A 12,583-nucleotide genomic window follows, 5' to 3' on the forward strand; every position below is an offset into this window, starting at 1 on the left:
TCTTATAAGAATGGTGTACATGTTGAAGAGCACTTTCCCCATTTAAGAAATCTTTACAAACGTTTAACTATTGCTTTTATTGCGTTAAGATAGACTTTTGTTTTGGTATCTCCTTTCCTTTTTTTCTTTTTGTGTTTTCATATGGTATTTGATATTTACTGGTCTTTTAATTACATATTACCATGGCATAACATTTTTTACTTGTGATTTTTTTCATTCACTGGACTCGAGGAGGGATCATTTCAATCCATCTACATTCCTTAGTGGTGAATGTCCTTTCCTTAATTCAATACGTATCACATTCATAATTTGAATTCTCACCGCATAAGCTCATTAACGGGGAGATGTGCTCCATATCATAACTTTTCTCATTTGCAAGACTAGGAATTATATTCATCCTATCACTACTCTTGGTGGTGGAATTTCCTTAAAACCAGTACTACAATCACAATTTACCAAAGACAATGAAATTTATTGATTTATAATTCTTACATCGGATATCAACAACTTGAATAAAGAATGATGAAAATGCATATATAATAGCAAACTAAGATCCATCTCATTTTTTATGAGAAAGATAGTCACTCAACATTTATTAAGACTAATTACATGAAAAAATACTGGACTTGAAACATATTTTTGACTAGAGAAATGAAAACAAAAGGTAGAATAATAATGTAAATATTCACATTAATAAACAACATATAGATCAGCCAATTCCTCAAATGAATCAGAATTAAGGTTGTTGGGGTCAGCATTTTCAAGCAACCAAAGAAGATGATCAAAAAGAACAACCTCACACTTAACAGAAAGATGATCTTTTTCCCCATGCTTCTGCTTTGATTTCTCTATTAGAGCATTCAATAGTGGATGGCTCAAGTATTTTGATTTTATCACATATTTCCTTCTTGAGTTGCCAACAAGAATTGTCTCAAAATCTTCTTTATTATCTTGATGAGATTCCACATTCCAAAAATCTTCTCTTGTGGACTTTGACCTTAAACTACTATAAGATGAGCTTCTTCCTAGTTGGCTAGACAAAGTCTTACACTTCCTCAATAACAAATTCAGCTTCTTCATCTTCTCTTAATTTCTTCCTTCCTTCCTTCCTTCTTTGTTTCATTAATTAAAATACTTAAATATGCTATTCGGAAGATGAATATTGCTAGATGGAAAGGTGAATATGGTTGGAAGGTCATTGTTTCATGGTTCTAATTGGGGACCTAATTAAATTATTTCAAATGACAAAGACAAGCTATCCTTTAGTCTTTGTTTCAGATGGGGTCTCATGTGCTGTTTGCTCTATGTGTGTACTCATGATCAAGATTTTATTCATTGTGTCTTTGGAAGAAAGATAAGTATGGCCTACTATAATTAAGGTGATTAATGGTGAATAACAAGTTAGCTCTTTATCCAACTAGGAACTTGCCTAAGTCCTCTTGTATCTTTCCTCTACATATGCAATCATAGGCACACCATAAAATAATGTAAATCAAGAATAAACTTAATCCTTTTATGCCTGTTGAGATGTCACTCTATTAATTCTTTTAGGGGTCGTTTGGTGTGAAAGATAAAAATAAATAGTGATGAGATAAAATTATTGTATCTTGTTTGATTGTCATGTTTGGGATAACTTATCCCACCATTTATATCATAGTGATGGGATAAGTTATTCCAGAATAGCTAACCCCACGATAACTTGTTCCCAACCCCTTATGGTCTATGACTTTCCGGGGAGGATAGCATAACTCAATAGCTTGAACCCAAAATCATGTATATGTATTATAAATTCATTAAATATATTAAAAAGATTAGAACTCAATTATTAGCAGGTATCTTAAAATTCAAAACTTCACATCATGAAACTTATCACGCCTTTTTTGGTTTTATAGGCTACCACTGTTTGTTTGTTTTCCAAACCTAAAGATAATCCCGCCTTCCCATTCCCCAAAAGAAATTATTTTTCTCTCTGAACATTTTCTGTGTTGTCAACTGTAATAGAGCTCGTATGCCAACGAAGATGAGATATTGTTTTAGTGGGCACCAACAGATCTTGGAATAGATTACATCTTAATTTTTTAACAATAAACAAGCACTAAAGTGCCCATGGATTGATAGAAGTACATCCAATTCACTGTACCATTATGTTTTATTTTCTCTTTGACTGGATATTAATATTGTTAGTGCTTTCATGCGTACATTTCTCCAATATCTTTGTCGCTTCTATAAATCCATGTCGTTTTACTTTTTAAGTGTGTCACTATATGCATTATTTCCAAGGAATAGTACTAGATATTGTCTAGACCTTTTGTCCTTTATTTGGATCTCTTTTTTAAAATGCCAAAGCATTTGCTGATAAGGCAACCACTTGGACAAATAATAGACACACCAACAAAACGCAGTTTCTGCAATTGGTTCACTTGTACGAGAATCCTACCCAACAAAAACAAAATCCCGTCGATTAGGACAGAATTATTTCATAAGATACAATCATTTATCGTGTTGTCTTAGTAGTTAGATAAACGAATCACTATGAGGGAATCAAACACGCCTACTATTTGTCTCATACATAATAAACTACGGATGAAGTTACATTCCACCTACAAAATGTCATTGCTATCTGATTATTGAACATATAATGACCAGATAATAAAAGAATAGGTACGCCTTACCTGCGCAGTGCTGGTAGAAGGGAAACAAAGACCCCTTCCATCTTAGCTTCCAAGCAAAACTACAACTGGCAATTTTTGTTCTTTTTTCGTTAGAAAAGCAAGTTGCCATAGTGCAAAAGAGCATATCAAATGGTGTTAAGAATTGACCACAGCAAAAACTAGACATTCCAATTGAAAATAGTAATAGACTAATAGTAACTGTGAAAACAGCAAGTCAAAGCAGGACGCCTTATACATTTATCCTTGTTTGGTCAAGCTGTCGAGATCTATTTATTTAATGCTCTCACACAAATGAAATCAAGAAGAAAAATGAGCAAAGAGAAGTTCCAAGTATCTCCAACTATGCAGCTAAGGTTTCAAGCTATAGAATTATATGAATGCGCAGACTGTTTGGACAATTCATAACCCATCAAACTGACAAAAGTTCTACTTTTGAATCTTCTTCTTTCCGTTTATTGCTAAAATCATATTGCAGTGCCCATCTAAGGCGTATGGGGGAGGGTAATAAGGAGTGAAAGAATTACAATAATATTACACAAGTCGAAAGACCTATGGACATTGAATGTTACATGACGAGCCAAAATTGAGATTTCTAGCGGCTGAGTGAAAACCATAAATCTATCTCATCAGCACCAGTTGCAGTGCCTTAAATTCACAAACCTGGCTAGCTCATAAATTTATGCTTCACCATAAAACCTCTCATAGCAAAATCTGCAGTCTCAGAAATCTGAATGGTTCAAAACAACCGTGAGCATCATAAAAATTCGTGAAATCTTCTTCACCAACTGTGTTTCAATTAGACATTGAACCGAAACAGCATTATATCCCCTTCTTGCACAACATAATCTTTCCCTTCTAACCTCAACTGCATACACAAAGATAAATCCTGTAACCAGCTTGATCTATTCTTTTGTTTGCAAGGGTCAGTAGACTCAGTGCTAAAAAAGACGCACTATTTACATTCTATTACACAAGTAATTATCTTTATGAAAGAAAACTACATACTAGTAAAAGCTACATGAGATTAGCAGCCCCTTTACAATTTGGGGGTAGGGGAGGCAATGAACATCTTATTTTTAAGTGCTGGAGCCGAAGTAAGAAGGTCAGGTAACAACTATCAATATTCAATTTACACAAACTAAAGATATTGAGGGTATCTGACATGATAATGAAGTGGTTCACTAAAAAAAAATTAAAAAAGTTTGCTCCAGCGAAAAAATTTCCAATCAACATTAATCAGGAAATGACACCAAAAACAAACAATGGATTCTATATTTGTGTTTGACAAAGCTTTTTCCTTCGGGAAGGTATTTTGATGTAACCACTGCATGTGCTTACAAACCAAAGATAGATTCTAAGGTTATTTTATGGGCATTTTTCTAAATAAAGCTTTTTAAGAGCTAAAATTGAAATATTTAGCTTATTTACCGTTACTTTAAATATTTATCTTTTGAAATTACACTGCAATCACGAGTCCTAAGTTTTAACTGATTCCTCGAGATATTTCAGGAAGCCAAGGAATATCTGAGGTACTTTTGGCCCATGGGGGAATACCATATTTAGGTTCAGATATATCTGAAATTGAAAAGAAGGCCAGTTTTCAAATTTCAATCATACACTTGGTTCAGGTTGGTAGACTATCAATGGGTTATATACTGCTTTACTGTCTCAATCAAATACTACAAAGACATTTTATACAGTTCCCAACATCTGAGGTCAAAAATCAACAGAAGTAACAGTATCAAGAAACCATAAATGATCAGAAAGTGCCAACTTACCAGTCCTTTCTCCCTTGCAGCTGCAAAAGAACCAGCAGAAACAAAGTCATCATAAGCAACCTGCAAAGAAGTAAAGTTGACAAACCATTTAAAACTTAAAAAAAAGTTTTCATTTTAATAGGTAAAGGGAAACCCGTTCAAAAACTTATAGTGAAAAAACACTTGGCTAATAACATACCAAGACAATAAAAATACACCTAGTTGACGAATCATTGGAACTGTTAACGCTCATTTCTCCTAAAAATAACAAAGGATAACTACTATAGTTATACGTTTGCCATGGTTGAGTCTGTTCACAACAAGCTCATCCAGTCTTGGGTCGGCTCATTTCTCCTAAAAATAACGAAGGATAACTACTATAGTTATACGTTTGCCATGGTTGAGTCTGTTCACAACAAGCTCATCCAGTCTTGGGTGTGCATATGAGGTTGGAAGGGGATGGTCAACTAAGCTGAAATGGTACCAACATCTAGTTTGTGGCAAGTTAAGCCTTCTTCTGAGCAAAACAACTCCAAGCACTCATAAGACAGTTCTATTAGTTCCACATAATCAGTGTGGTGAGTTTCTGGGCTACTTGAAATGAAAGACAAAAGATAACCACACAATTAAGCATTAAAAAGGGCAACATAATGGATCTAACCTTCAAATTCACAACCAAACAAACCAATCCTAAATCAATTGAGCTAAGATCCACCCTACTAAGGATTCATATATCCACTACTACTTGTCTGAATGGAGCTAACTGGATGCTGAGGATTCATCTAAGCAGCCTAGTTAGTTTGGATTCACTCATATTTGTTGTTGATTGAGCTAAGATCCACCCTATCAACAGCTACTATCTGAACATCTTTTAGGTATTATTTTATGCACAAACGAACCTAGCACCAAAATAACATTTAAACAGAATCTCTATGTCTGGAAAATAGGGTAAATGCAGACTCATGATTACAAGTTATAAGTTATAACCATGTTAGCAAATCTTACAGTTCCAGCCAAAAAATAGACTTTATTCTTCATAGTCACTGATAATCACATATCACATAACAAAACAGTTCGGTCAAACTCCACCTATCATGTGAAACCTTGCTTTGACTTGCTCTATCCATCTAAGGTGACTAAACACTGACAGATCAATCACATTAATTTGTATTCACAAAAGTACAAAGTTTCACTACTGTCAGCATATCTTCATCATCTATGATCTAACCAATGTGAAGCTCTAAGCTCTCAATCATTACCTTCGCGATGTTTAGGATATATATGCATGCCTACGAAATTTTATCAGAAATATTGAGTATATGGTCGTCCTCTAAAACAAAAACAATGGACATGATGAAGTTCTTGGAAGTAACCAAAGCATAGTTTACTGTTTCTTATGACTTGCCCTATTTTTACATGATACTCACCGTCTCTGCCCTGATGAAGCCCTTTTCAAAGTCGGAGTGAATAACACCAGCTGCTTGGGGAGCAGTCATTCCTATATAATCATAATGGTTAGACAAACATTTCAGGATAAAGGATGTGAAGGGTTAGATGCCACGTGGTCAGTCAAGAGCCAATCAAATACTAAAATCTGTACCCAGTTTAAGCAAAATACAAAAGAATTTTTATTCTTTTCTAGAAGCTCAAGTGACTCAGTTATAAGTTCCCAGTAAAGGAAAATTTTAGAGAACAGTTTTAGTCCCTCTATTTTTTAAGCACATAAAACTTTTTGTTTATTCTTGAAAATTGACCTAAACAACCATCCAGAATCTTTTTCTCGAGAAAATTGACCCACAATGAAGGAAAAGAAGAAGAAAGAAAAAAAAGAGATGGATCCGGAGAATAAAGATATTTTGCGATTTAAAGAAGAAATAGGGGAGAAAGTGGTGTGTCACTCTTTTCTTTTTTTTCTTTTTTCTACTTGGAGAATGGAGAAGACTATTGAGTTGGATCTGGTGCGGTGGGATGTACGGGGAACTATTGTGATTATTTTTTTATTATATATTTAATTTATTTACTAAGGCGGAGAGAACTAATCTGGAATCCAACTGGTCCTCAAACACGACCTTGGGCTCAGAAATATAACAACATGATCAGTAAAACAGCATCAGAAAAAAGAAAATGAACTAGGGAGAAGAAGAACTTCCATGTGGGGGAGCTTGGAAGCGGAAAAAAGTGCTGCATATGGTTGTTTGCATGAGCTGCCAAAGGAGAGAAAAGGCGGCAGCCCGAAGAGGGAGAATAAGTGGGAAGGCTGCTGATTGGAGGGGAGAATGAATGTGCCTTGCAGAGACAATGTGAGAGGAGGGATAGAAAACGACAAGCATGAAAGATATGATTTTTTTGTGCTTTCCCTTTTCCCCCCTTTTAAATGATTAAAACTAAACATTTTAATCAGAGGAAAAGACACAGGTATTTAAAAGAAAATCTAATTTGCCATTTAAGTAAAGCTACTAAAGAAAGACAAACAAAGTAGATTCTATTAACTTGTAGAAGTGCCATTAACAATAGGCTTAAAAGAGCAAAACAAGGAAAAGTGGAGATTTTATGTGCTTAGCCAGATAAAAAAACTACCAAAATTGGAAAATAATATAAGAGAGGGACCAGAACTGCTTGTTTTTCACTTTAAGAAAAGATTAAAAAAGAGAAAATATAGAGCAAACCTGTGAGGATGGTCCATGCTTTGGTTTCCTGCAAGTTGACCAATGATAAACTCAATACTCATACACTACAGTACCCAAAAGGCAAAAACTAAGCCAATGATCAAAAATCACTAAAGCTCTTTTATTTGTTTCACCTTCTCGCCAGAAGTGAAGTATGTACGCAACCCTAGGAGACCATAAGTTTCTCTGATGAGATTTCCAAGGCCACTTTCATTGACACCAAGAGATTTCAAATATTCTATTCTTTCTTCTAAAGGAAGTTCAGATAGCTCAGATTCAACCTGCAATAGGAAGACCAGAAATATGTAGCAACTGGAGGTAACCCTCTGATGCCACAGATTTTTTATAGTGTAGAAAGCTAGATTCACTTTAGCACATCATAAATCTTACTCCCTAAAGGTGGAAAAAGTTAAGGATACATATGACAAAGAAAACAAGTTGGTAGATAATAGCTCCTCTACCTAAAATGGTTACGAGATCTTGACAGGTCCCGATTTCCATGATGGACAGTTCATGCTTCTCACCCCTTCTCTCATAGAAAGGTAATGTCACATGTCCCGAATTTCCTTCTGGTATTAGTTTTATCATAAGAGTTTCTAGACTCGTATCACCTTCTAAAAAAGAGAGAATTTCTAGACTAGTATCGAGGACCACAACTAGATATGACAATTAAAGTAATTTCTAATAGAGCAAATAGGATAAAGATCTCCCCCTGAAATGAAATAAGCCGTGAATTTTGATCGATTCAAATACAAAAGGGAAAAGTGAAAGATGTCAACTAACCTGCGCTGAAATAGTAACCACACCAGAATTTAACTCAGCAGCTTTTTTTATTACTTCCTTGACATGAGGATTATTTTCAGGTTCAGCTACCTCTGATTCCGCTACATTTGCCACAAATATGACAGGCTTCATTGTTAGAAGACAAAGCTGCGTTATAGCATCCTTTTCAAACTCTGACAAAGATACTGATCGTGCTGGTTTTCCATCCAATAGTGCTTGTTGTATTTTCTCCAAGGCAGACTTTTCTGCTTCCTCCTGAAACGATAGTATTAAAATAAATATCCCCAACGACAACGTTTGTAATGTAACTACTAGGATGCCAATCATACAACAATCAACATATTAAAACCTTGCAAGGATGAACCACCCACTTAATCTCCCAGAAACTAAAAGATAAATTTACCTTTACTTTAGCTTGTGAATCTTTAGCTCTGCCCTTTTTGAGTTTCTCCATTCTTTTCTCAATCTGCATTCTTGTAAACTTAGTGCCGTTAGTTGGCTCACATACCCAGAAACCTTACAAGGAGAAGAAGAATACAAAATTAATGTTGAAAAAAAAAGAATATATCATCCGCATCCCTTGTCTTATGTGCATTTTGCTGACATCATCAGGAGACTGCCATACATGCTTCATAGGTACATAAAAAGCTATTATTCATATACACTTCTCGTGCAATACTATCATCATCACATGCGATTGAATCTGTATTTTGTCCATTTTAATTAAAAGCAAGTACTTTTTATGTTTATGTCCTCGTTTTCCTCCATTTTTCTGCATACATCTCCATGAGCTATACTCCTAGTTCATGTTAGACAAATGAGGAGGCTCGGGTAGGTGACTGCCTCTCTATAAGCACCTAAAGATTAGCAGAACAGTTCAAGTCATTACCATGATCATTTCTTAGTCTATATACTTCTTTTTATCCTGCAGCATTGTCTTACTTGAGCCCAAACAAAATGAGTTATATTGCAAATAAATCATCTGCATTTTTTAAGTAATTCACTTTAAGCTCACCTAAAATATAGACATCAACTTAGGAGGACTTTATGTATGATAGGAATCACAGTTCCTCTCCGCCTGATATTCTTAAAAAGGAGAATTATATTCTCCCCTACAGTAATGAAACTGATGCTTTTTGAGATTTTTAATAGACTACATATCAACAGTTAATTTTCAGTTACTTTATTTTTCCAATTAAATGTGTTTGTAATAGATTCAGAAGGCAAATTTGTATTAGGTAAAGCAAGATGGTCCAAAAGCATGACTAAATGTTTTAATTTCAGGCCATATTGCATGGGAGAAATTTTATTTTTCACATGTGGTAGTCTTTTCAAGAATTCCTCAGATTTTTTATTGCAGTTGAGTACAACCACTACTACACCTCAGTCTCAAACAAGTTGGGACAGATCAAGTGATAAACCAAATTTTTTGAATAGAGCTTAATTGAAAATCATTCCCCTGAACCGAAGATGAAGTGTTCATTATTATGAGTCTGCTACATTAGACAATTTACTGACCCACAGGATATCTACTGAATGTTTAGAACTGACACTGGTCAGCAACAAACACCAGAAAGTAAATGACCGTACTTAAAGTTTCAATTACAATTTAAACCATTAGTACTATACCCTGTTCTGAAGCAAGAAATTAAAATCTCAAACATGCAGTCACGTTTTCTCTAACAGATTATATCACTTCTTCATAATACATATCTAAAAAGCAACCTGCATGCAACAGTACAAAATCTAACAAGTTGTTTGTCAGCATAACAGCCAAGACTCGAGAGCACCCATAGCTTTCATGAAAATCTTATGCTAATATCCTTATCATAAATTCCAGTGACAAATGAACCACTGGAACTGATTTCAGAAAGGAATGAAGTTCCATCTGAGCTGTAGTGAAAAATAAGAAGGAAGAAAAAGTTTAAATGGATCCCAATGACAACTGCTTTTTTCCTTAATTATTTGGAGATCTTCACACAGTTTCTTTAAAGATCACACATTAGCATCCTGTAAATGTAAAGCAGAATTGTAACAAGTACCTGATCCAAGTCTGAGAATATTAATTCCAAGTTGATTACATCAATATCAGCTTTTGGCTCAACCTTCCCATTCACATGAACAATGTCATTGTCCTCAAAACAACGTACTACCTAAAATAGTACACAAAAGCAGTTTCAGCAAGAAACAAACAGAAAATATATGACAGAACAATTTTAAAATCAGCAAGGAACTCAAAGCATACTGATGGAGAACTCTTCCTTCTCTTTAGTCTTTACATGCTCATACGCTAGGAGTGCAATATAACAGTAAAAGAAAGCTTTACAATTCAAAAGAGATAAAAAGGCCTTGGAATGATTATTTTCATATTTGAAATGCAATTGAAGTATTAAATCTGGAAAGGAAGTAAGACAGTTGAAATATACAGACAGTAACCAGAATAAGTTCAGAGAAGTTTCTTTCCTGACTTTGATCTCAAGTTGACCATGGCAATCCTAAGTGATACTTCAAAAATTTCTTCATTACTTACCAAAAAGGGATACATCAAGATCTATATTTTATGTAATATTTTTCTCTTGTCTTTATACCAGGATCAAGTGACACTCTTCAATGAGGTCAATCTAATAGATTCATCATTACTTCCATGGAAGTGGGAAGTGGACACTAACATGGACTTCAACATAACACAAGATTACAGATAATAATGATAAAGGAACTAGAAAGTATATAAACCTGAAGTATGGAATCCACTTCACGAATATGTGACAAGAACTTATTCCCCAGGCCCTGCCATAGAAACTTTTTAATAAAGCTGTTGTTGTATCTTCAATTTATAATGACACTGATGCAATGATACAATAAGTGAAAACATGACTAATAAAAATTGATGTTAGGAAACTTTAGGTTATTGAGAATAAACCTCCCCTTGACTGGCTCCCTTTACAAGCCCAGCAATATCAACAAACTCTATCGAAGCAGGGACTGCTCGTTTGGATTTGCTTATATCAGAAAGAACATGGAGACGTGTATCAGGGACAGCAACTATCCCTACATTTGGCTCTATTGTGCAAAAAGGAAAATTAGCAGCCTGAGCCTTTCCATTCTCAACCTGCAAGAACATTGGCAATGGCTACAAGGGTAAGACCAACAACAAACATACCAGCAGATAATCAAAGGAGTTATTTGACAGCAAACTACAACAATACAATGTCAAGTTTCCAGCATATGCTACCATTTTTTAGCTTTTTAGACTGGAATACACAGAGAATGGACCATAGTAGATTAATAGTACATATGCAGCTGACACCTGCTAGCAAACAAGAACCTAAATGCTGTCAAACACATAGCCCATTCTGTCAGTTAATGCTAGAGGATTCCAGAGATACCTGAAGTTTAAGATACATTGGTGATCTACATCGACAGCCATAACAAGAAGCAGCACAACAATTACCATTTTTCTGGTTTAACACTTGCACTGAACACACAAATTATTCAGTAATATGATTTTTTTTGCCCCAACATGTAGAACTAATAATACATTCATCAACACAAAACCTCGGTTAGAGTCCCCCTGACTAGCAAATAACATCATTCATACAGATGTGCAGTATGCATAATAACATCAATTAGGCTCAGGTGACCAATAATATTGGAAATTGGAGAAGCATCTGGGAATATACACAAAATCAACCTTCCAATAATTTCCTACAGACATTGTAGTTTACCCCGGCATGTAGAACTAATAACACGTTCATCAACTCAAAACCTCAGTTACAGTCTCTCTAACTAGTGAATAACATCCTCCATACAGATATGCACTATGCAGTATGCATTTATCAAATAGATGTACAACAATTCGGCTCTCGAGAAGCATCTAAAAAAATATGCAACATCGATTTTCCATTAATTTCCTACGGATTGTAGTTTTCCAGTTTAAGAGCTATCCAATTTTCAATTAACAGCATCAACCTTCAATTCCTTCTGACAGAAGGACCAGTAACTATACTTACACTCCAGTAAACATCTAACTCATTACACACTCGTACTTGTATTTGAATTTCTAAGTTTCTACTTCACTTCTCTGAGCTTCAATTGCATGACTACCGGCATTTCTTCAAATATAGGTGGTAAGCATTCAAGTGCGTCCTTGCAGAAGGAAATATATTGTGAAAATAGACTTACAACGGCGTTGAACAGCGTGGACTTCCCGACATTAGGAAGGCCAACGATGCCAGCTCGCAAACTCATGCTTATCTTAGCGACGGAGAAGCGCCTTTTGATGAGTACCACAGGATTCGTAGATTCTGAGAGTCGTAACCACTGGTGAGAAGAACCATTGAGGAAAGAAGACTTGAGCGGAATTGCCATGGAAGGAAGAAGCTGAGAGCAAGCCATTCTCGCCATTTTACCACTAGCAGGTTGAAGTGCTTATTGAGTGGTACACACAGCGTTGCGGCTATCTATCGCCGTGTTACAACTACAAATATTTCTCGGGTTCAACTCAGTGACGACGCTACATGTAAAATTAGAAAATTACCCAAATGCTTGCACCAAAATTGAATTTGAGCCCAAAAATTTGGAAAAATGAAACAAAACTAGTCCCTGCCATTGCATTATTTAAAATACCCTTATTTAAATGATGAAGTATATGTGACTTTTTCATTTAAGCAAAGAAAAATTAGAATTAACTAAATTAGTTAAATTA

The 12,583-nt window shown here is 35.1% G+C and overlaps 2 protein-coding genes across 2 annotated transcripts; both read right to left on the bottom strand.

Moving 5' to 3' along the window:
* Window positions 1-476: 476 nt before the first annotated feature.
* Window positions 477-1,333, bottom strand: LOC125876593 (auxin-responsive protein SAUR76). Its single transcript, XM_049557813.1, has one exon. It carries the CDS (start codon window positions 1,078-1,080, stop codon window positions 691-693), a length of 390 nt encoding a protein of 129 aa, XP_049413770.1. The 5' UTR covers window positions 1,081-1,333; the 3' UTR covers window positions 477-690.
* Window positions 1,334-3,079: 1,746 nt separating this feature from the next.
* On the bottom strand, window positions 3,080-12,467 carry LOC125876474 (uncharacterized). The gene is made up of 11 exons (XM_049557659.1): window positions 12,061-12,467; window positions 10,799-10,987; window positions 10,612-10,665; window positions 9,921-10,031; window positions 8,282-8,344; window positions 7,879-8,133; window positions 7,230-7,376; window positions 7,096-7,123; window positions 5,857-5,927; window positions 4,451-4,510; window positions 3,080-3,537 (listed from the first exon to the last, which is right to left on the bottom strand). Exons 1-11 carry the CDS (start codon window positions 12,280-12,282, stop codon window positions 3,469-3,471), a joined length of 1,269 nt encoding a protein of 422 aa, XP_049413616.1. The 5' UTR covers window positions 12,283-12,467; the 3' UTR covers window positions 3,080-3,468.
* Window positions 12,468-12,583: the final 116 nt, after the last annotated feature.

This window comes from Solanum stenotomum, chromosome 9 (genome assembly GCF_019186545.1).
Source record: "Solanum stenotomum isolate F172 chromosome 9, ASM1918654v1, whole genome shotgun sequence".
NCBI lineage: Eukaryota > Viridiplantae > Streptophyta > Magnoliopsida > Solanales > Solanaceae > Solanum > Solanum stenotomum.